This window comes from Dendrobates tinctorius, unplaced genomic scaffold (assembly GCF_039654945.1).
Source record: "Dendrobates tinctorius isolate UK_male_01 unplaced genomic scaffold, ASM3965494v1 ptg000116l, whole genome shotgun sequence".
Classification (NCBI taxonomy): Eukaryota; Metazoa; Chordata; class Amphibia; order Anura; family Dendrobatidae; genus Dendrobates; species Dendrobates tinctorius.
The window spans coordinates 365,299-391,025 of NW_027361784.1; the positions used below are offsets into that span (position 1 = coordinate 365,299).

General features: G+C 46.9%; 1 protein-coding gene across 2 annotated transcripts; it reads right to left on the reverse strand.

The window, feature by feature from the left end:
- Positions 1-417: 417 nt before the first annotated feature.
- On the reverse strand, positions 418-24,946 carry YWHAZ (tyrosine 3-monooxygenase/tryptophan 5-monooxygenase activation protein zeta). Of its 2 annotated transcripts, XM_073590071.1 has the most exons (7): positions 24,757-24,946; positions 23,995-24,103; positions 14,557-14,861; positions 7,483-7,606; positions 3,868-4,031; positions 3,700-3,795; positions 418-1,493 (listed from the first exon to the last, which is right to left on the reverse strand). In XM_073590071.1, the coding sequence occupies exons 3-7, from the start codon at positions 14,848-14,850 to the stop codon at positions 1,431-1,433; spliced, it is 741 nt and encodes a 246-aa protein (XP_073446172.1). In that variant the 5' UTR covers positions 14,851-14,861; positions 23,995-24,103; positions 24,757-24,946; the 3' UTR covers positions 418-1,430. The 2 variants fall into 2 exon arrangements, with proteins under 2 accessions (XP_073446172.1, XP_073446171.1); XM_073590070.1 differs by lacking the exon at positions 23,995-24,103 and having other exon boundaries at positions 24,757-24,945.
- Between the last annotated feature and the right edge of the window lie 781 nt (positions 24,947-25,727).

Consider the following 25,727-nt stretch of genomic DNA (forward strand, 5'->3'; position numbering starts at 1 on the left):
AATGCCCAAACTGCAGACCTCCCAACCCAGGCATAGAAATATATGAAGCAATCATGCTCTGGTCAAGAGAGCAGCAGGCCAGTAAGCGCATTGAGGTCCTGATTGGCACAGACTTCTGAATGTGCCCTTCCATCCTTTACTCCCTTGACATCTTGTCAGGGTCGAGTTGGGAGACCTCATACAGGAAAAAAAAAAAAAAAGTGGGCAGAAGCCACCAATTTCTGTGGGGAAGGGGGACACACCATTAATGTGTATAGGGGCCTCTTGACTGAGGATGAGAGAACGATAGAATTGTGTGCATGTACAAGTCCACAACCAGCCATTCAAATGCAAGGCCTAGTCCAGAGGGTTGTAGATGTAACAGACGACCATACAATAAAAGCACTGAATATAACCATTTCTTAAGTAGTTGAAAAGTCCATTCATAAAACTTTTATTCCACTTACATCAACTTATTACACATGTTCTTTTAACAATTATGCTTGGATTGTTCATGAAAATTTCATAAGACATTAAACAAAGCTAGCCATCATCTCAAGTTATTCCCCTGGTAACTATTTTGTATTGTAATTTTTTACAGCCACATGCATGTTAGGCAAGTATCAAAAACAAAAATAAAACTAAAAGTTAAATATATGTTTTGTTTTTTTCTGTTGTGCTTGATATATAGTGAAATTATGGAATACCAAGCATGTACGTCTTTAATGTGTCAAGTACTTATCTCTTTTTTGATCTTAGGTTGTTTTAAACGATTTAAATACAAATAAAATGGAGAATAGCGACAAAAAAAAACTAAACGTCAGCAAACCGTAAGGAGAATGGAATGTGAACCGTATTTTCTTTGTTATTTTTCTTTTTTTTCGCTCAGGATTTTGACCAGCTATCGCAGGGACCATTCGCTAGAAAGCATGTTTAGGCACAGAGAGGGAATCCGATTGTGGACTACAGCACTGCCCTATAGCAATGTGCTATGGAAATCTAAAGTCTCCCCCTACAGCGCAAACCAAACGTCTCTTACTTGCCGTTACACAGGCCGATAAGCAAGCAGTTCATGGTGCTTGAATACGGGGAATAATGGGCCCCTGTGGTAGCGCGCAATGTACCTGAAGTACTCGGCCAAACATTTAAAACATGTATAAAAATGTTGGATTCCCCCATATTGGTCACCTTATGAGGTGGGGAAAGGACGAGGGAGGGGAAAAAAAAAAAAAAAAGCCCCAAAAAGGTTAACTGGCCCTACTCCCTATTAAACACAAAACCACGTGGGAAATATAGAAATCCAAATAGAAGTAACATAAACCTTTTATATTTGTAAACAAAAAAATAATAAAAAAAATAAACCTATGTGTGGGACAGTAAGGATGACAATGGTCTATTGTGTCAATTTTTTTTTCTTTTTTAGAATGAGGCAGACAGAAAAGGAAGGCTGATTAATTCTCTCCGCCGCACTCCGCTTGCTCAGCTTCGTCCCCTTGAGTGTCTGATGTCCACAACTGCAAAGAAAGACAGAATTAGATCATTCATCCTCAATTTAAAAAAAATAAAAATACGCCGCTTTGAATGTGGACAGATTTCACTGCGACTTTTAATGTTAATAGATTTGCAAGATTCTTGGCAAAAATCAGCAACTGATAATTGTGTGAACTCACTGTAAGGTTCAAAGACCTCAATGGATCTTAAAAGGGGTACAAAGCCCCTCATAAATATCCATTTTATCCCCTAGTCACTCTTGTCATTTGCTTTATTTTAAAGTGCCCTACTTGCCCCTACACAGCTAACCCATAATTTTTTATTTTTTTTATCCCGAGACGTTACTGTAATAGACCGTGACAAGAGGATGGTCCTGCACTGACTTTTCAAGTTTCTATCAACCCCTTCGAAACAGGATGTCATCTGGAGGGGGGAGGCGCTGTAGTCACTTACCACAACTTCTTTTATCCCCGCCTTACGATTACTTCCAAAATTAAGCGTGGTGATTGAGGCTCTGTGGGAGAGGTGAACGCAGCATTGGCACACTTTTCAATGCTGCTTGTTTGTCTGAAAACATGACTTCATCAGGGTCTGGCAATAAAAGTAGGGCGAGTGACCATGCCACCTCATGAGGATTTGTTTTAGGAAGGTGATAAAAAGAACTGCTGTCACTCAGCTTCCATCAAAGGCCCCTGAATATGTCCTGTTTCAGAGAAACAAGCTGTGGTCCGGCAAGGATAGGAGAAGTGTGCCGGTGCTGTGCTCACCTCTCACAGCCTCCATTACCATGACTGACTCCAGAGGAATGATGCAGCAATGGAAAAACTGTGGTAAGGGCCCTGTCACACATAGCAACTCACCAGCGATCCCGACGATATCAACGTCACGATCGCTGGCGAGTCGCTACATGATCGCTGGTGAGCTGTCAAACAGCTTCACCAGCTATCAGCACCAGCGACGCCGAGCGCGCGGCGTCGCTGTGTACTTTTAGTTACCAGTGCACTGATGCAGGGAGCTGGTAACCCAGGTACACATCGGGTTTCTAATGGGCATGCGTCACTTAGAAACCCGATGTGTACCTTGGTTACCAGCTCCCTGCATCAGCGCGCTGGTAACTAAGGTACACATCGGGTTTCTAGGCGCTGGGCGCCCCTTAGAAACCCTGCGTTTACCCTAGTTACCAGCTCCTGCTCGCTGGTCTCCCGCCTGTCACACGCAGCGATGCGTGCTGGCCAGCTGGAGACCAGCGACCCCAAAATGTTTAGAGGTTTCCACAGCGATCCCCGGCAGGGGGGCCGGTCGCTGTCACACACAGCAATGTCGCTGGTGAGATCGCTGTTGCGTCACAAAACTTGTGACTCCGCAGCGATCTCTCTAGCGAGATCGCTATGTGTGACGGGGCTTGAGACTGCCCTCTGACAACATGCTGGTCCAGGCTGGGGCATAGGCGGGAGAACTGAATGCAGTACCATCCTCTGACATCCCACTCAAGGGGTTGTCTTGTGAAGAGAAATTATCTATCCAGTGATAGATGAGTGGAGAATGGGATGATGCGACCTTCCACTGATCGATAGACCTGGTCACTTATCACTGTTAGTTTGGCACATTAGTTTGCATGCCCGACTGCTGCTCTATTCATTCTCTGAGTCCGCTGGAAAAGCTGAGTGCTGCACTTGGCAGGCCCAAAGAAAATGAAGTCCAAGTAATCATGGCCAATCCTACAACAGTGCTACCTCTGACCTTTAACTTTAATAGGGCAGACCCATGGAGGACTCTAGACAAGGTCACATCCTATTTCAGCAACTGGTGCCGAATGGAAAAAACACTGTAATTTCTAACTATTAGCAGTGTGGGCAAGAAAATAAAAGTCCACTCCTACCCCCAGCATCACTACACGGGTATTTGCAGATTCATATACGCCTAAAAAGGATATTGTGTGGGTAATTGAGATGTAAGTCAACCATGACCAAATACCAAATCCCGCTAGGTTGCGTCTCTAATAATATAATGCAGTAACTCCCAAAACTAGCTGAGTGGGGCTGTCACGTGGGTGCCGCATGTCTGCCGTCGTGTCCCGGCTGGGACTGGGGTTGTCTACACAGGACAAGGATAGGGGAAATGAAGGACAAGCAGGGAATAGTCAACAGTCGGCATCAGTACATAGGAAAATGGCAGCAGTGTCATATCATCACTCACGATATATTACACACACACAAACTAATAACTTACTGTCAAGTTGTCTCGCAGTAATTGCATTATTAATGTGCTATCTTTGTAGGATTCTTCACTCAGAGTATCGAGCTCAGCAATAGCTTCATCGAAAGCCTGGAAAGAGAGGGGTAATGTCACTGCTCAGTCAAATGCCCAGCGTAAGGCAACGCTTCTCATTTCTCTCACCGTTTTTGCCAGAGAACAGGCTTTTTCTGGGGAGTTTAGGATCTCGTAGAAGAAGACGGAGAAGTTCAGAGCCAGGCCGAGTCTGATGGGATGTGTGGGTTGCATCTCTGTTTTGCTGATGTCAAAGGCATCTTGATACGCCTGCTGGGACTGCTCCACGATCGCTGGAAGAGAAGGACAGCAAGTTACAATCCGGACACGACCCCTTCCACCTCAGTGCACCAGGCCCTGTAAGCAGACTTTAAAAAAGGAGAATGATTTGCCTTAGAATAAAACCCAATTTCGATCTGTACATACCCTGGTGAGTTTGAGCTGCTGCCCTACAATATACTGACCTTACGTTCTACCAGAACACAGGCGTAAGCCAGGGGTCGCTCTGATAGGAAAGTGGATAACTTCCTTTGTCTGGGGGTGCAACCACTGTGACCCCACTGCTCCCGAGAACCAAGGCTCTGAAAAGCCCCATGTGAATGAAACGATGGTCGATCATAGTGCAGCGTTCAGATCTCTCAGGTTGTCTCGCCAAACAATGGAGCTGCAGTGCCCATGACTGACCACCGTGCCATTCACAAAAGGGTCTTCAGAGTCTTTGTTCTCTGGATCAGTGGGGTCACAGTGGTTAGGCCCTCAGCAATTGGGATGTTATCCCAGATTCCCATGATGGGGATAACTTCTAAACTAACTCCCCATCTGACCAGGTCATCTCTCAAAAAAGCAGCAATCAAGGGGTTAAATGGCGTTTGAGTTCCCTCATCTCCTGTTAAGAGCTGTAGCCCTGATGCCAGAGCGCGCACCCACTCCAAGGTGGCACAGGACACCTGTAGACGGCATATCTTGCACTGCCCTGACACACGCATGGTAGAATAAGGCCCTATTGCTGACCACCATAAAAACCTGTACCAGCAGTAGTTAAGGGGTTAAAGCTCGTGGTTATTTTGGTTTTCTAATGCCAGAAACACTGGCCAGTAAAGCTAAAACCTACCTATGTGGACAATACATTAGAAGGACTGGAAGAGGAAATGGACAGGAAAGTGAACTTCCTGCGAGTCTCATTGTGCAAGATGGATGCGGCGTGTGTATGTATGGGCGACATCCTGTCATTAAGACTGGAAGCGTGTGCAAAACAGACGGCACCGGGGAGACCTCTGTGGAGCTGCCCGCTCACACGTGATCAGTCGTACGGACTGAGCTAGTCAGGAGAAAACACCAATAATTATCGGTGATAAAACGCGGGTACGACCGACCCACAGGGTGCGAGGAGCGGCACAGCCATCAGCGGAGATGCCCATTGTGTAACTCAGACAGAAATGTTCACAACCTACTGTCAGAAATAAAGAAAAAAATTATAATTACTATTTTTAACCCTCCAAAGTGACTTTGTAAAAACTCAAGCGTTTTAAATTTGCCTAAGCAAAAAAGGAAGGAAATGGAGACAAGACATCCCAGAAGTGCCAGGAGGAGAGCGGTGATACAATGGTACATCTGTATACAAGCACATGGACAAAGGTCGGATGTGGTGCCCCCCCCATGTACATACACCCAGCCACGGGGCACAGACACCGTACATGTAACCTGTGCAGCAACAAGAGCCCCAGGAGAGGAGACACCAACGTTACAAGCTACTTCATCTTGGGTAGTATTTCCAGTTTACTTTTCTTGCACGGGGTCCTTCTCAATAACTCTCCAAGTAATCACATGGAGCGTCAGGGCTGTACACAATCAAGTGTGTACTGTTAGGTTCCCTTTAACCTGTCACGCTGTAAATGATATATGATCTGCCGGCGGGATGTGCTACACCAAGAGCTGGTCAGAGTAACATACATTTTTGTTGGAAAAGTTTCAGTAAAACTTACTAAGGCTTTCAATGAATAAAAAGTGTATTTATATATCTGAGTCCAGTGGGCGGTCCTACTCAGCATTAAGCACTGATAAGGACCGCCCTCCGGACTCAGGCATACAAACACCAGGGATCTCTGAATAAAATACAAGCTATACGAGTCTTATTCTGCTCAGTCTCGCGCCCTATAAAATACTGCCCACAGATCATACTGCATGTACAACGTGACCGGTTCTCAATAAGAACGTGCCTATTCGATACCCAAACCTAAAGTACAAGAGAATGGCAGCAAGCGCCAAGCTGTGTAGTGTATTGTGAAAACTGACCTGAATATGAGTGGTCGCCTGAAGACAAGTGCCCCATTAGAGCATATACACACCCCCTTATGATCCAAAATGGATAGTCCCTAGAGGCAATCTACCACCATGTTTATGCTGCCCTCAGCTTGGATAGCCAATGCCAGTGCTGGGTCACTTAATGGAAACTTAACTACATTTGTCATAAAACCAGCCACAGTGGAGGACGAGCTCTGGAGGACTCTCCATTATATGTGCCCTCACTTATAAGCAGTTGGCACCTTGTTGAAAAATCACTGGAAACCGCATCAAATCCAAATGAAGGAAAAAAAAAGCCCATACTTAAAGGACTGTCTGCACAGAATGACTGTTGAAACCAGAAGCTTGGTGCTTCATGCTGAGGCCATTCAGAATCAGAAGGGACCTCCCGGGTCATAGTGTCCAACCCCCTGCCCTGCTGTCTTCTTCCTCATTACCCTTGAGATGGTAATTCCCCTTACTGTTGGGGTTCCTCAGGTCCTCTTCTATTCATAGATTCATGGAATGGTAGAGTTGGAAGGGACCTCCAGGGTCATCGTGTCTAACCCCCCGCTCAATGCAGGATTCACTAAACCATCTCAGACAGATGTCTGTCCAGCCTCTGATTGACTGCATCATAGATACACTACACAATCATTACATACAGCTTCCCACCTGCTCGGTTTCCATCAATCTCCACCTTCCTCGGGCCCTATGAAGCCAGAGCTGTCAATTAATGAAGAGGAGGAGGCGATTGAGGGAAAACAAACAGGTGGCCAGGGGGTGTATACATTGGCCCCGCTGTGAAGCACCAAGACTTAGTTTCAACAGTCATTCTGTGCTGACATAGTCCCTTTAAAAAGGGGATTCCTAGTCTCTGGGTACAAGTTGTCAGGACTCACCAGTGCCGGGAGCATTCACCCAAGTAGGAGACTTGTATGAGAGCGAATTGAGCGAGGCCGGTCACATCTAGACGGACATATGCCAAACACATACTTGTGGTCAATGCCGGCCTGCTCTCGACACCAGCGAATCCTGAAAGAGCACGCTGTGAGGATTCACAGGTCTGTAGACTTGTTCCCCAAGACTGGACAACCACTCTAAGAAAAGGCATGTCTGCATCCATCAGTATACTGTAACCATGGATGGGAAAGATGCAGTGTGGCTCCCCCGTTAATTATGGGGAAGAAGCCATTAATCTCAGGACTCGGGTAAGAGCGAGATCCTATGACACCTTCTGCTCAAAGGAATTAGGGTCTGGCCATTTCATGCTGCCCGCAGATAAAGCAGCAATCAGCAGCTCACATCTGTCAGGCTGCCATGTAATACACGGGGTCTGGAGTGTAACTGTCCAGCGTGACACTGCCACAGGGTAAAAAGATGTCGTCTACAGGAGAAAGGCAGCGAGTGGTGACGCTGCGCCGTCATACCAATTCATATAAAATATAAATCTGCAGTCATTACTTTTCTTGTCTACTCCGCTAGCTACTTCAGCCAGGTAACGGTAATAGTCTCCCTTCATTTTCAAGTAGAAAACTTTGCTTTCAGCTTGTGATGCGTTGGGAACCAAGAACTTGTCCAGAAGATTCTGAAAGAAAAAAAAAAAAAAAAAATATCAAAACCAACAGCTCAACAATAAGAGGACGGTTGTCAGCCATTAATAAAGCAGGCTCCAGTGTTAAAGTCAGTGTGTGCAAAAGGATAGAAAATAGACCATTTCCAGTCATTTATTAACCTCTGAAATAAAATACATAAAGTTTGTATAAAACTAACTTTTTTTTCCTTGTAACTTCTAAAGCAAGCTTTTGCGTGCCATGTAGAAGACAAAGACCGACCAGTTATCTGCATAAATATGATCTACCACTAGGAGGAGCAAGTACATTTTCTTCATTACCAGAGCCTTGCTCCATGACCGCATCATGTCCCGGCTCGGGTGTCATTCCTATTACATCAGTAGGATGTGACAATACTTTATGACAAAAGGTGCACAACCTTTTTGGGTCCAAGGGCCACGTTGCCCAATTGAAGAAATTCCAAAGGGCCACAATAAAAGCTAAAGCGGTATTAAGATCGGAGGACATTTATAATATATGTAATTAAAGGTCACACATTTCAGATGAACGTCAGTTCCAGGACTCCCACCAAAAATTAAACTGAGGAGTCATCTTCTTGTCTGTTTGCATTCTAGAAAGGAAGAGCCATGCTCCTACCGTACCTTAAGGGGTTGTTCAGGTTTGGCAGAAGTCTACAGGCGCTCTATATGACCGCAGACTTGTGAATCCTCAGAGCGCAAACTTTCAGGATTTTCTAGGCGGTCATGTGACAGCAAATATGTAATATGCATTCTCCCAGACACACTAAGACTAGACATTCGTGGCCTCACTCTATACAAATGAATTGAACGAGACACGCACGTCTAGTCTGAATGTGGCAGGAAGGACGCATATTACATAAGTGCGGTCACATGACCAACCTGGTGTCACCACTGGCACTGGAGAATCCTGACGGTGTGTGCTGGGACAATTCACAAGTCACCTGAAGAGACTGCAGATTGTGCCAAGACTGGAAAACCCCTTTAATACGAATTGCAAAAGTTTCCTTACTCCCATAAGTTTAACATTAAAGAGCACCTCATTCATGTATGGCCACCTCATCTATTTCTTTTTGGACTGCCACACAGGGATCATGGGATACCGATTCTACTAATTTTGGGGGATCCAGAGAGGGCACATAGTGATCCACAGGTGCTTCTCTATCCTAGCCCTGTATTACACTTTTCTCTGGCAAGGAATATACATGTCAGAAGCCAATAGACAGATAAGCATGTCTATGATCAGATGGATGGGGGACACTATATGATTAATGGGGGTCCAAATGCTGAGAAAGTGAATTTAGCCACGCTGCAGATCTGTGCACCAAAAAAGCAGGATCGGGGTGTGTGTGTGGGGGTGGTCAGAGGTAGTGGCAGATCATAACCCTCCTTCTGCTTACAACACCCAACATGCATGACTGCTTGTTTTTCAATATGGCAACGTCCTTTGCAAAGCCAACGTCATTCCGAGGGTCTCTGCTATATTGCTTACTAGCAATATATTACTAGGAGGCAACCACTGTATAGGGAGTCTGCCATCCCTACTGCAGGTACAGACAGCCTTTATTAAACTCATACCAGTAACATACCGCATATACTCGTGTATAAGCCAACCCCTCTAATTTTGCCACAAAAAAAAACAAACTTAAAACTAATTGACTCACGTATAAGCCAAGGGTGGAAAATGCAGCAGCTAACGGTAAATTTCAAGAATAAAAAAAAAAAGATTCCAATAAAAGTAAAATACATTGAGACATCAGTAGGTTAAATGTTTTTGAATATCCATATTGAATCAGGAGCCCAATATAATGCTCCATACAGTTCATGATGGGCCCCATAAGATGCTCCATACAAAATACACCCCATATAATGCTGCACAAAGGTTAATATTGGCCCCATAGAATATGCCCCATATAGGTTATGCCTCCATAAGATGCTCCATAGAACAATATGCCCCATATGCTGCTCCATAAAGGTTATGGCCCCATAAGATGCTCCACAGAATATGCCACCATAAAATGCTCCATAGATTATGCCCCCATATAATGTCCAATAGATTATGTCCCAATAAGATGCTCCATAGATTATGCCCCCATATGAAAAAAGGACTCCTCTGTCGTCGCTGGGGGCCAGGTGTCGGGTCCTGAGCAGGCAGAGACATCGGCACACTATGGGGGGACAGGTGCCAGTGTCGCCGCTGGCTCAGGACCCGGCACCTGCGTTAGTCACCTGTCCCCGTTCCACCGCTGCCATCTGGTCAGTGACTGTTCAGGCAGCAGAGGGCGCAGTGCACACTAACCACATCATCGCGTCCTTTGCTGCCTAAAAGTCACTGAGAGGATGCAGCAGAGACAGCAGCAATGGACCGGGACAGGTGAATATTGGATATACTTACCCCCTCCGGCCGCGGTCTCTGCAGCCCCCGCCCACTTCTCCCACGGTCTCCCTTCAGCGGTCACGAGGTACCGCTCATTAAACGCATGAATATGCGCATATTCATGAGTTTAATGAGCGGTACCATGTGACCGCTGAAGGAAGGGAGACTGTGGGAGAAGCCGGCGGGGGTTGCAGAGATGTCGGTGGGGGGGGGGTGTCAGTATGATCTCTGAACACCCCCGCTCCCCCCCGATATATGACTCATGTTTAAGCCGAGAGGGGGACTTTCAGCCCAAAAAGGGCTGAAAATCCCGGCTTGTACACAAATTATATAATATATATATATATATATATATATATTATATATATATATATATAATACATTTTAGAGTCTAAGGACCAAACGAAAGGCCAAAGCTCTGATGATATTTCCCAAACCGGTTTGAATATAGGCAAGGAGCAAGTAGGTTTTTCAATATATAGGATCCCTAAAAGTCACTTCGAACCTGGATAGGTCCCTCAAAAATTTTTTTTTTATAAATTTCCTTGAAAAAAAAAAAAAAAAACACTTCTACATTTTTAAACCTCCTAAAATGCTAACAAAATAAAACATTTTACAAATGGCGCTGATGTAAAGCAGACACGGGAGAAATGTTATTTACTAATGTTTTTTCTGTGGAATGACTATCTGGATTAAAGGGATAATCATTAAAAATTGCTTTTTTTATACACATTTGTCACATTTCTGAATATTGCAAGATCACGTAATTTGTTGAAACGTTCCAGAGTTACTACATAAAGGGACACTGGTCAGATTTTTAAAAATTTGGCCACGTCACTAAGGGGTTAAAAAGGTCACGTAACGCAAGTTGGAATGTTACGCGACATGACCGTTTGTTACTATTAGTTCCAGTTTCATCTTCCTAGAAAAAAAGTCAGCTAAATTCTAGAGTGAGCCTGCGTGCACCCGGTCACATTAGGAATCTAACACGAGGCACATACTATTGTATAAATGGAGGCAGAGAAATAAATATACAACTTTAGACCAAGTGATCATATCTAATGACAGCTGGATCCAGTCCTGGAAAGGCCTCATGTAAAGCTCCAATACTTGTAACATACACGTGTGGAAAGTGTCCTCGAGGTCTCAGGCCAAGATGTCTGATAAGAGACCACAGGGCTGGGAATCTCACTGAAGAGCCCTGCACTCTTCCTCACTCCAGCCTGAGAGCGCTGGCCCTTTAAGAATGTATGAGTGGGCAGATTATGTGAGCGAACAGCTGACTCTGGAAATCCTAGAAGACGGCATGGCAGACCCATTCGGCTGGACCCGCTGCTGCTGCGTTGCTAGGAGGGACATTTGTCGGGAAGTCAGGGTTTCTTTAGGAGTTGTCCGTATTGTGGTAACGGGAATACTGGCGCGCGGCCCGACACACCCAGTGACACATACCCTCACTGAGCCGCACACCAGCCAGGAAGGACTTTGTACTCCCTGAGGAGTAGACAGCTTCAACCCTGCAATTTCAGAACAGCCCAAAGCCTTTTATTACATGGTACACAGCCACGAACTGCTGAACACAGAAAGAACGGGGAAAACGTCAGTCTGCACGGTCAGAAGACCCAGCTATTCTGTGGCTTCAAACAAAGGAAAACTGGCTGGCCACCTAATGTGTGGGAGTGCCCCAGCTCTCCCCCTACGGTCAATGTCGCAGGGCCATTCTGGATTTTAGCTGCCTGATCCATTATACCCACAATAGATGTCTCAGCATATACACATGCTGAGCAAAGGGTGTATGTACAAGAGGGGGAAGGGTGAGGATGAAGAGCAGACAGCCAAACCAGGGTTCAGCCAAAGGTCTACGAGCACCTTCAAGGTTTATTACTAGCATTTTAAGTCCTTACCTATCCTTCCAACCCATATGGATTTTGAGAACAAAGTGCTGAAAGGCCCCATTGAAATGAAGGGCTGTTTATGTGCCACCGATCCTTTCCGATGGGGGATTTCAGAGGCCTGCTCTCAGGATTGGTCAGAGTCCCAGTGGTCCACAACTTATCACCTATTGGAAGGTTTGCCGATAACTTTGAAATGTTAGGAATAACTCTTTAAGGGAAGATATTTGTTGGCCTACGAATATGATTTTGGCAGGTGGACATATCTCAGAATTAGATGGCTACGGCCAACCCATCTACAGTATTTCATAGGCTTCGTGGGTTGTCTACTGGCCCAAACCCAAAGACATCACCCATTTTCAGCAGAAGTTAAAAAAATAAATAAATAAATAAATAAATATAGACCATCAAATGTGGTCTAAAGACAGAATAACCTACAAAACCAGGAGTCACCAAATGGCATTATATCTCAGACTATATATGCCCAATGATCCAACACCTACATCTAGACAGCCAGAGGCTCACGTGGGACCAAGGTGGCAAAATAAGCAAAGAGCCCAAAAACGCATGCCATTTTTTAGTGAGGGCAGTGATCAATGTGTACAACGACGTGCATTTTCATAATGACCTGAAAAGGAAGACCATGTATAAAAGATACATAGAAAGTTTTTTTCCAGCGTTTTAACCCTTTGGTCATATATAGTTCCTTTTAATGTACTTGAAGGTTTCCCTCTGTTTAACTCTTGATGTCAGATCAGGCATGTAACTGCATGCCAGGGGGTAGAGTTTCCCAACATCCAGAAAGTTTAACACCTTGATCCTATTATAATTAGGATACAACTTGCGCACAACACTCCGTCATCGCACAGTTTCCGCAGCCCCTGAACTGTCCAGCACGCCTGATGTCAGAAAAACCCAGGGGGTCTCAATGCATGGATGGCACATCTTGTGAACACTCCATTAAAGGTCTTACATGGGTCCCAATCACAGACGTCCTCACCATTCTCTAGGTCTACAGTCACACAGGGAGCAGAGGGTGGGTGACCGTCGTCTGTGGATGTGGCTGAGCATCTTTCCCACAGGAGGAACCAGGAAGCATGAGACAGGAAACACTTCCCGTTAGTCTTTATTTGGGGGGGAGGGAAATGTGCACAACATCTGTGTGACCTCATCCAAGAGGCATCGCTTTCAAAGAGGTGGCATGCTCATACTGTACATTGTCTGATAATGTGGCAGATCCTCATCTCTCAATGAGATGGCGCATAAAATGTGAATACAAGATAGTTGCAATGTGGTGATCACTTCAAGACCCAGGCCACAATGCCGATCACAGACAGCAAGTTCAACTATATCCGTCACACAATACTACTGGTCATCAGCCAAGGATCCAGCCTTGTGAGGGGTGATGCAACCTGTGGCAAGACAGGCCAGTCTGACTTTGTAACCGTAAGGCTGTGTCTACAGTAGAGTTTTAAACCTGATACAAAACCGGACTCCTTCCCAGAAAACGCGTGTTTTTTGCTCAAAAAACGAGTGTTTAATGCGTGTTTTTTTTTTCCCGCTCGTCTTCTGGGCCATAGGAAATAGCTAAAAACGCGGACAAAGCCGCAAAATTAATGAACATGTTGCGTTTTTAGCCGCTAAGCATTTCCTTAGCGGTAAAAAACGCATCCATTGGCACAAAAAGGCCAAAAAGCATTAAAATGAATGGGAAGCTGCGTTTTTGAAGCGCTTTGACCCCTCAACGCTTCAAAAACGCTACAGTGGGCACAAAGCCTAAAAGAGCGTTTTCGTCGTTGGAGGTCTCAATCGCCTTTCTTCCACAAGTACTGAATGTCCCCCGGTCCTTTAGCAAGGATTAAATCACAAGCCAGTTCTTTGTTCTAACAATTCATTTACACCAGTAAGAAAAAAAAAAAAACGTTTAGGGTAGTTTCACCCACTTTTTTTGCAGTAAGAAATGCAGAGTGATTTTCCACACTTTTTAGTTCATTTCTTGCCCAAACAAAAAAAATAAAAATCCTGTGTGAATGAAGCCTGAATAGGCCCTTTATAAGACAGTATACACAGTTTCCAATAACAATGCGCACACACACACACACGTCAGCTTACTGGGCAGGTCTGAAGGATCGTAAAGTTATCCGGCAATAATATATTGATGATCGACCAGTTACAAGCTCCGGCGGGAGCCCAATGTAAACGCATGGAACGGTGCTCCATTCAATGTGTAGTGGTGCTGCAGGACAGCCCCCATTCAAGAGAACTGCGCTTATCTGCAGCTACATACTGAACAGAACTAGCAAGTCATCAATCTGAATTTGCCATATTCGTCCATACTGGTACCCTATTTGTGCCGAAGTTATGCTTGGCAATCGATTCTGAACATATTCGTTCACTTCTACTCCCATGACGTTCGGCAAATCTTGTAAATTCAATAATCGCAGCCGATCGTAATCGGAACCGAACTTGGAAAAATTTGCTCAACTCTACCCAGCACTTCTCAATACTGCATCCAGCAATGAGCAGTGCCGCCCATCACTAGTCAAGATATCTGGTCTGTCCTAAAGGGGAGGAACCAGACCCCCGCTATATACAGCTGTGTGCGCTCACTTCTCATGTTTCTGACCTTAGGAATAAGCGGGCAGTACAGAGCAGCAGGCCGAGAAAGAAGCATTTCTTACCAGGACATCATTACAGATCTCTCTCAATTCTGTCTCGATCTTCTCCCGGTATTCTCGAGCCATCTGCTGCTTTTTCTCGCTGCCTTCTGTCTTCTGCTCAATACTGGAGATAACCCTCCAGGACGACCGACGGGCACCTACTACATTTTTGTAGGCGACTGACAGAAGATTCCTCTCCTCGTTGGACAGTTCAAGTCCTTCTTCCGTCACTCGCTTCATGCAGGCGGCCATGTCATCGTACCTCTCTGCCTGCTCAGCCAATTTGGCCTTCTGTACCAGCTCGCATTTATCCATGGCTAAAGGATCTGGGTGGAAAAAGACAAAAAAAAAAAAAAGTCAATGTCTAATTTCGTACAAATCTAAACTTCAGATTTTCATTCATTTCGAGAAAAACAAATCCCACCATGCAGATATATGAACTTCTTTCAATATTGTCAAACCTACAAAAATGCTGCAAAACCAGTATGGATGATCCCGACAGCAAAATATCTTGCTTTTTTTTTTTTAATGGGGTGGGGCGTTACAGCCTTATACCTGTACTGCCTCCCATAGTCTGCTGTAACGCTATGGAAGATGCATTGTTCACACCAAGCACTGTACAGAACGGTCATGTAAAAGACCCACAGTCTGGCACTGAGAGGGGCAAATATCTCGGCACACTGGCTCCTGACCACCAGGGCCAATACAGCCATTATTAGACCACGTTAGTGAGACTGAAGCCAAGAGACAACTCAGTATGTGAATATATGTAAAGGTACTAGGCTGGCTGTGTATACCAGATGGCCAACAGCCCCCAACCCCCCCTACAGACATACACGCATGTATTCTCAGAAGAGGGGAGCAGGGGTCCTTTTACAAGGAAAGATATCTGCCTGTAATGAGCGCTGGTCAATGATCTAGCATGTCGAGTGATGATTGTTACATGAAGGCATGTGCTACTGACCAAGAATTATTTTTTAGGTCCACCTTAACTATGCGATAAGATGGCAAAAGTGTACAATAACTGGGACCATACATTTCTATGGACCATCAGCAGAGCATTGGCCAGTGTGTGACCAGTCAAAGCTGCTGACAAATTATTGCCAGGAGAACAAAGATTGGTCAGGTGAACTTATAGATAGTTGGCCTGTCCCATTGTAATCATTGGATCATATACACCACACATGCTGCAGAGCAGGCTGTCAAAGTGACAAATGACAGTGAGTGGCTTCAGGGAGGATAAGACCACTTTCTCCCTTTAACTGGCCGGCTACACAGGGTATATATGCCATTTACCTACGATTACCGCTGATTCAGAAGTTATACTGGTTTTCCAGGTGACGGGTTCCCTTTAAAGGTTAAGGAGAGTTCATGATTGCAGCAGGACACCGTGCAGCCGGAGAGGAGGCAACTACAATTTCGGGGACGCACCCGTGATCAGGAATAGCAGCGGTTTGGACACGGCTCACCTGCGCTGCGTTCTAGGTTACAAGCACACTGTAAGATTCTCACGCTCGGTGTGCTTCTAGTTGACGCTGAGTGAACTCCTCTGCGGCGCGGGGGTTACGAGCCGGGGCATGTCCATTTCTGTTATGGTAAATCCGCACTGTTCAGTGAACACCGACGATTTACCTGCGCAATTAGAATGCAGCAAAGATATGTCGCGTCCAAAGCGCTGCCGTTTCCTGATTGCCGACACGTATCCTTAAAGGTGAAGACTCACCCTCAGAGGCACAAGCATAAGGATTTTTAACAAAACGACAAGTGGTCCAGCCATCAGCAGTCTCCTAGGCGCTGCCAATGGTGAAAGTGCAGCAATGAGACAACCACATTACACTGACTATTAACGGACGCCAAGCAGCAATTACACATCACATCCAGTCAGAGGGGTGAAATGCCATTCATCCCCCTCAACCATTATACAGCACCATCACTGTATAAAACAAGAGAATAAAGTCAAAAGGAGAAGTCCTTGTGCCGTCCACAGCCATCACAATGGAGAGAAAATGCTATTAAAGATCCCATTACCTACTTAAAGGGAAATCGACACTCAATTCAAACTGTCAAAATCTCAGGCACCATGCATCAGTTATGCAGCAAGGGTTTTTTGTTTTTTTTATGATGCCCCTCCAGCACCCTACTAGGTAACTGACAGGTCCTTCTCTAAGTACACACATGGGGGGGGGGTGTGAGGCTTATCGATCATCCAGCATTGAGAAAACATGGCCAAGCAGTGTGGGACTAGTCTACCTACGGTGCCCGGCTGAATCTTTAAATTACAGGAGACATAACTGGCTGCCATCGTGCCGCCAGGCTCCAATTCATGCTGCCTGTGGCTTGGAAAGCATTAATTGAGTGGCAGATTCCCTCTATTCTGCACTGCCAACTCCAGGAAAGCTGCATCACTGGCAAGATTTGCCTTTTGCAGTCAATTTGCAGACATGACTTGCGGCAGCATGCTTCCTTTTAGGCCTTGCCCAAGACCCCAATAAATTTACATGGAAGAACTCCTCATTGCCCACTGCAATCACTCCCATCCAATTCTGCAGAGACCACGACATCAAGATCAGCCACGGATCTCGACTGAGCAGCCTTATAGGGATATATGGGGCTGTTTGTTTGGGTCTTGGAGACCAGCTTTTGATCTAGGCTTTGCCGTCTAACTAGACAACTGTATGAACGTAGCCTTAATGGGAAGCAGTCACTAGATTCATGCTGCCCGAACCAGAGCCTGGGTCATGTGTGTACATGGGCAGAGACCAGTTAGTCAACTGAGTAGTGCAAGGAGAAGCCGGCCAGGAGCCACGAAAGACTAGTCTGGTCTCGCTCTATAGCCCTCGGCTGGATTTACAAACTATATATACGCAAAACATACTTGGCTGCAAAGCCAGGCTCGGATTCATGCTGCCTGTAGAATGAATCCAGTGACAGATTCTTATAACAAAATGGGGAGCCGAGATAAGACCAAGTGAGTAGTGTCCACTAGACAATCACGTCCCTCCTAGGTTTTGGAGCCATGTAGGATGCCATCCTCTGACATGAACCAAAGTTCCTTAACAAAACCTCCATCCAGAGAAGTGTTGGCAAGTACAGTGTCCAGCCCTCACGTGTCCCCTCCAGGGGAATCCAACATTTCATAGAATGGTAGAGTTGGAAGGGACCTCCTGGGCTAGCGCCCTGCTAAAAGCAGGATTTGCCAAATCATCCCAGACAGATGTCTGTCCAGCCTCTGTTTGAAGACTTCTATTGAAGGAGAACTCACCACCTCTCGTGGCAGCCTGTTCCACTCATTGATCACTGTTAAAAAGTTTTTTCTTTCCAGATATTCTTAGACTTTAACGATTTAGACATAAGACATAACTAAGAAGGCAATGCTATCTGCTTGTCAGTGTCTGGTTTCACAAGGTGCAATTGAACTGCGGTGTAATCCTCCTGGAAGGGAACAAGTGTTCTCCAATGTGCACCTTGTACCCCCTGTGACTGCAGATAATGCCCACGCCATCCGGGACCCTGCCCCACACTGCTGACTGGACACATATACACAGCTATATAACACTGAGAATCGACAGCACAGCAGATTCTGCAAGGGGCCCTAGATGTCTGGAAGAACACAAGTATGGGGCAGATTGGCGTTCATCCTGCCCAATCATTGCTGCAGCACGTTTCCTAGACATGACTCAGGACGATTTCTTCCCGAGAGTCTCAGTTTAGCAGATACCGCCGTGTAGCATGCACCACCCACAGACTATAATGGCATCCATTTAACACATGCGTCATGTCGCCCATAAACTCCTATGTATATGAAGAAAACAATATGCTGTTTTTTTTTTACTGGCTGCCTCCATATAGAAATGTGTAAGATTCATATAACACATGCAAACTTACTGCTAACAGAGTGTGAAAACACTTACTCCCTGGGGAGATCGGAGTTGCGAGGAGTCTACTCAAACATGAATGCTTGGATCAAAGAAGCTAAACATTTACCAGGAATACACCATACACCATGCTGATCTAAAGGAAGGCAGAAGTGTGCAGACTGGAGTGCAGACCCTATAGAGCGCCTAGGTCTTATTCCGTCCTCTACTGTGTGCTCCTGCCTCCCGGGCCGCACACTTATCAGCCCTTATTGGGAGTTCGGTGTGGGTCTCACGACACGGAACACCATCAACCTGCAGGCAATTAATGGGCCTACAAAATTAAAACCTGTATAAGGGAACCTGTCACCCCCTGCATGCATTTTTAAGTAAGACACCTTGTGCAGCACTAATGCTGCATTCTGTCAAGGTGGCTCTGTTACTTATCTTCCGTTCCACTGCAGAAATAAGCGTTTAAAATTGTTCAAAAATACCTGAATTTTGACAGGGGGGCAGGTCTTTCCCCCTCTGACAGACGCCTCGCATCCATCAGTTCTTTCGTATTTGGCGCCACCTCCTCAGTTTTCTTTTGAAATGTGGCGCCTGCGCTGTACTATATCTTCTTGGGCATGCGCAGTTAGCGCTGCCCGACCACATCCCAGCCTTCATATCGTGCGGCCAGAGATCCCTCCCCGCAGTCGCTTATGATGTATTAACACTGCGGGGCTGGGAATCTCGGGCATGAGAGCCGCAGAGAACTACTGCACATGCCCGAGATTCCCAGCCCCGCAGTGTGAATACATCATAAGCGACTGCGGGGCGGGATCTCTGGCCGCACGATATGAAGGCCGGGATGTGATCTGACAGCACGGGCACGTCAGGCAAAAATCACCCATGCACTCCGATCCAGTGGTCACAGGGGCATCGCTGGAGTGGAGCAAGGGGGTCAAAAGGTTGTCAACTACTGGAGAACCCCATCTTAAAACGGTTCAGGGCCCCATTACAATAAACAGTGGATTTTCACCTCCAACACCTGTGCCATGCTGGCGCCACTTATTCCCGGCGAGTCACAGGTTTGCTGCAGCAGTTACCATTTCATCAGAAGCAGACGACAGCTCTGGCAGAAAACCCATGAGCTGCAGCTGAACAATGGCTGCTGATCGGCTGCAGAAACCTGCAACAACGCCCCGTGACCTGCCGGGAAGAGCAAAGCCAACATCACTGGAATAGTACAGATGAACATTTTTTTCTTATTTAATTTAAATGGCACCCTGAAGTGATTAAGCAAGAATTTTCATAATGCACAAAAAAAAAAAAAAAGCGAATACTTTCCCCAGCCCCTAGTCCAGCAGCTATGTCAACATGCCTGGTCCATGGCTGCCAGACATGAGCTCTACCCTGGAATCCCCGGAACCTTCCAATATGTAGGAGCGGAGCAACGTCATCGTAGCAGTATGCAGCACACATGATGTCGTGCCGGGTCTACTAATCAGAAAGTCTTTGGGGGGACTCCAGCAGGTAGTAGACGGCTCCGGTACGGCAACCACAGACTAATGACATCGCCACTGGTGATACGCTCACCTCTAGTATACACTCCTGCTGTGGCACCATTCACACAAAGTTTATTCTATGGGTGTATATTAAATTCAATATCTACAGACATTAAACACAAACCCGCCCCAACCAGGAACGTGGGGCAAGTACAGCCATCTGTCCGGAAAATACTTAATCACTGAAGAATAGATCATTAAAGGGAATCTGTCACCTCATTTTTGGCCTATAAGGCTATGTGCATACTTAGTTTTTTGGGTGTGCGGATTTTGGAGAGAAAACCGCAGGACAAAAGTCCTGCGGTTTTACACCTCATAATGGATGAGGTGTAAAACTGCAGCATTTCTGCACCAAACAATTGACATGCTGCGGATTGTAAACCGCAGCAAAACCGCGCGGAAATATCCGCAGCATGTGCACAGCGTTTTTTAATTTCCATAGGAAATAAGGTACTGTACAACGCAGCAGAATCCGCACCGTGTGCACATACCCCAAGCTGCGGCCACCGCCATCAGGGGCTTATCTACAGCATTCTGTAATGCTGTAGATAAGCCACTGATGTAACCTCAAAGATAAGAAAAACAAGTTAGATTATACTCACCCCGGGGTCCGGTCTGATGGGTGTTGCGGTCCGTCGCCTCCCATCTTCTAGAGAGGACGTCCTCCTTCTTACTTCGGCCACGGCTCCTGCGCAGGCGTACTATATTTGCCATATTGAGAGCAGAGTAAAGTACTACAGTGCGCATGCGCCGGGAAAGGTCAGAGAGGTCCGGCGCCTGCGCATTGCAGTACTTTACTCTGCCCTCAACAGGGCCAATAAAGTACGCCTGCGCAGGAGCCACGGCAGAAGCAAGGAGGATGTCATCACTAGAACATGGGAGGCGCCGGACGGCGACATCCACCGCCCCCGCGGTAAGTATAATCTAACTTGTTTTTCAGGTTACATCGGGGGCTTATCTACAGCATCACATCTTATAGGCCAAAAAATAGGTGAGAAGACTTTAAAGGGAATCTGTCAATAAATACATCCACCTATCCCAATCATATAGAACTGTACGACTGATGAGGGGGTAGATACCGACTGATCCCAAGAACCGTGGCCGAAAGGCCTGTAGGAACGGAGCAGTCATACAGGCGAGACAACGGCTCCACTCACTACTGTGAAACTGAACATAATAGCCCGACAGTCCCATACAAGTCAGAGTGAGGATGAGCCTGTGTCCTACTGCTCCTCTCACACGAGGACTTTGGGACCCCAGTTCTGTGGATCAGTGGTGGTCCTAGTGACTGGATACCAAGTCATCATGTTTCTTGCTTTTTCTGTGGATAACTACATTTAATTGCAACCCTTTAAATTAAAAAAAAAAAAAAAAAAAAAAAGAAAAAAAACAAAGGCATGACAGCCGACATAAGAAATTTTACCACTCACTTACATAAAAAGGAACGCATCACCTATACTTAACGATTTAAACCAGATGCTCATTTTTAATGTATTTTAATTTTCTAATTGTACATTTTTTTTTATTCAGCCTTTCGAGGGTGGTCCATGCCGCTTCTAACCGCAGCAATCTGCTTTACAGCATAAACAAACACCATGTGAAACTATAGTCTGGAGATCTTCCCCGGTTTTGTGGGTATACTCTGTGCACAGAGGCCACGGCGCAGGGAGGAAGAGGTGACCTGTGACCATCACCTGCTGTAAATGGTGGATTCGGGGGGGGGGGGGGGGGGGGGGTCACCTATACATAGGTGTTACCAGTCAGTGTCATCCTGCCTGAGATGATGAAATGACTGCTGAGAAGTGATCAGTGCAGAACAGGAGGTGTCAGTCTACCACGAGGCTCAGTGGCAGAAGGAAAACTGCAAGGTTTCAGGATTTGATGCTATAGCTTTGGGAGGGGTGAGGGGTGAACATTACCCTAAATTAATGCAAGATATTTTCTTCACATAAAAAACAAGAGGCCATTTTCTGAAGACACTAAGGGTAGGTTCACACGTTGCATAATTGTTGATTTTTCCGGAGTATATACAGTACAAGCCCTGTGTGCTACATGTGGATTTTGTGCAGATTTCCACTGCAACAGTTGAACTGATATGCCCCGAAAGGTCAATTTCTATGCAGGAAAGTGTAGGGCGAGATTTGTTGGACCCCCTTCTTTGCTGGTGCTATAATCTGCTATGGATTTTCTGCAGGGAAAACCTATGTACAAAATATATACCAAATACACAATGTAGGAACCGACCCAAAAAAAGAAGAGAAATTCATTTCTCTAACAATTAAAACGAAGTACTGAGTGCTCAGATAGAACATTGCTGGCTGCCATGACTCATCCAACATAGGCATGGGGGCATAGCCATACCCTCCATCATAGTTACAGAGGGGAAACGTTACGGTGCCCCAGTTTAACCCACTGCATGTATACAGACTGTGCCAAAGGGGAAGAGCAATGCCATGCATGAGAGCCAACAACGCTAGAGTCACTACAGGCATCATAAGGGTTAAGCCTGAGCATGGTTAGCGCTAGTCACACGCCACAACCTACATGTCATTATCACCCCTGCTGCAGTACATTTTCCCAGGCTGCGCCCACTCCGCCTTCCTACATGAATAATTGCACTGCTCGGAACAAATGCATCCAAACCTATGGCAGGCTTATGCTGAGAACTAATCTAGGGTGGTGAGTGACGGACACCGAGCCCCTGTGTAGGCTCATATCCCCTGCTCTGATCATAATTCAGGGACTGGAGTACATATAACATGTATACCCCGCTGAGTGGGGGGTCATAGGCCAGCCAATGCACTACAAAAAGGGCCGACCCGTGCACATCTGCCACCAGCGTGCAGGCGTCTTCCTGCACGGCAGCCGCAAGGTGTTGTACAAGTACAAACAAGAACATAGCGTAGGGAGGAAAGAATAGAGAGAAAAAAAAAAAAGAAAGCCATTCACCACACCCCACCCCGACGAGTGGCAAGTCTTAGTAAAAAGCATGCTGGAATTTCACTATAAGGATCCACAATCATGGATCGGATGAGATATGGGGGGGGGGTTCTTACTAGAGACTGCAGAGGAGGCAAGCAATGTCTCTCCCGGTCACTGTGCAGCCCCAGCGGCGGGGGTAGAAGAGAAAACCTGCAGCCGTTTGATAGGGATCAGTATGGCCCCACCCGGATCTGCCTGCGTTACCGGTTTGTATGGTAATGCGTCTGGCTACACATTAGGGAGCACAGGCCGACAGACATCACCCAGACGCCCTGCTTTTATAGCAAGGGAGGTGCCCCCCCCGTCCAAGTAATTGACAATCATCCTCAAGTGAAGATTATGCTCCACCCGCCATTGCATCATGGTGAATTCGGAGCGCCCCATGTGCTGCAAGGACCAAATGGAGAAGATATGACCAGGTTAATGTACAAAGCAGGGCTACAACATGCATATGACCGGACCCTAATTCCCCATCTGGAAATACTTGAAAAACATTAACATCCTCTGAAAGGAAACCGAGCCTCGCATGGCGGACCTTGTCTTCCGGGAAGCTAACCCACGCTGCATCAGACACGGCAGCGGTCACAATCCAGACCCCCTGTCCTTGTCCTGTACATATCTTAAAAAAAAAAACCCTGCAAGGCATTACCCAGATGAACACCTCCCATCCAGCCCAAGTATCTGGAATGTGTGGGGGAGGTGCGATCTAGCTATGCACAGGTCTGGAGAAGCCTATTCTTCCACCCCGGTCACGGTCCACATTTAGCAAATTCCGACAATCAAATGCCACCACCACCCCCCCGTTATAAAATAGCCTGGTGACAGGGCATGCGGCAGAACGCCACCAGCCGGCACGAGGAGCTGCACCAAATATAGGTCCATTATACGTGTACCGAGGAGGTCACCATGACCTTAATCCCTGCAGAAGATGATCAGGCCCAGTGCGGGTCCCAAGAAAACGAATGCGACCGACCCAGCCGGGATCGACCTGGTCTCCTCTGCCAGAACAGGATTCCTTTGTGAGATAGGGGAGGGATGTGCGCAACCTTTCCTGGGAATATGGCCACTGTCACCTTGTCTGTTCGCCGCTGACCCAGCAGAGAGGATGATCGCAGGAGACACCTCCCCGAGGACACGGAGAAGGAGGCGGCGGAGGGGGCGGCCTCACCTGTGCTGCAATGTCTGCAACAAAAAAAAAAACTGCATCGATGCAACTGGGGGGGGGGGGGGGTGCATGCAACGGCAGAGACCCCCGGATAGATGTACAGACCCCCTGATAGCATTACACGTGATGGAAATGAATGGAGATGGGGACCCTATAGAGCAGAGACCCCATAAGAAGCCCCATTATTGGGAATCCCTCACCCTACAGGGTCACATTGGGTGTAATTCACACATTACAGGCAAATAAAATGTTTTTTATTGCCAAGATCAAAATACCTGGATGGATGGATGGATGGGGGGGGGGGTGGTCAATAGGGAACGATCGGTGTCTGCGCCTATGGCCGGGGAGATGAGATCAGCCTCCATATAAGGGGGTGATGGGGGAAGGAGGGGATGGAGAGAGGAGGGAGGGTCCTGTGATAGGAAAAAAAAAAAAATCTGGGGACAATGCTTCTGGGGGACTACAAGTCCCAGCACAGCCTGGGTGCAGAGCGTGCAGCGCCTCCATAGGGAGAGAACTGCTGCTGCACAATGATGGAGGCTTCGCCCGGGCGGCCCCCTCCCTGCGCTCTGAACAATGCTTCCCCTCCGCCATTACAGGGCCTCCCCCCGCCCTGTCAGGCTCAGCCCTCCCCCGGTGGTGAGGAAGCCTCAGCCCCGCTGCCCGTTACCTGTGTCGGAGAGGGGAGCACGGAGAGCAGCTGCAGCGGGCGGTGTCGGGTCCCCGGGCTGGGTGTGAATGCGCGTCTCTCAGGCGACTGCCGCTGGGAGAGTCCGGTCTCTTCCGAGCGCTCAAAGCTCTAACCGATCCACGGGGTTTCCTCCAATCGCTGAGCAGGGGCCGAGGAGTGACGTCAAGCGCTGCTATGGCAACCGCTGACTGGGTGGCATAATCACCGCCTGTTCCCTCCTTCCCTTTAGGCCTCGGGGGCGCGCAGCGGCGGAGGGTGGGGTGCTCGTCCCCGCCGGCCTGACTGCACAGTCAGTGGGCCATCCCGGCGGGGAATCTGGTGGTGGCCATTGTCCCCAAGTAGTCATACTGAGCCTGTGCTACCACGTAGGGCCGTGCTTGGCTCCATGAAGGGGAGGGGGACATGAATTCCAGTCATTTCTGGGACACCTGCACGGTAGTTAGGATATTAAGAAAGGATGTTAATACCCTTCCTCCATAGTGAGAAGTAGTCCCTGATGGTTGCGATGCGGTTTTGGTGGCGCAGGATGGCGCTTGTACCTGGCATCCAGCAGGTCCACGGCGGCTGAGGCCTCTTTCACACATCAGTTTTTTGCCATCAGTCACATTGTCGTTTTTTGAAAATAATCGGATCTGGCGACTGACGCCACTGTCTGGATCCATTTTTTTCTCATAGACGACGGACATAGGAACGTTTTTTGTGTACGTCAGTAAGGACAGCGACGGATCCAGCGGCGTCCGTCGTTGGCTTTTCTGGAAGCCTATGGGCGCAGGATCCGTCACTATCCATCAAAAGACGGATTCCGTTTTTAAGGGTATGTGCTGCTTTTTCCATTCTGGCACAAAAAAAATCTCCAGAAATCTATTCCTTTAAAATTCCTACTGCTTCGACGGATCCATAAAAAAAAACAGAACCGGTGCATCAGTTTTTTACAATCTGCACAGGATCCA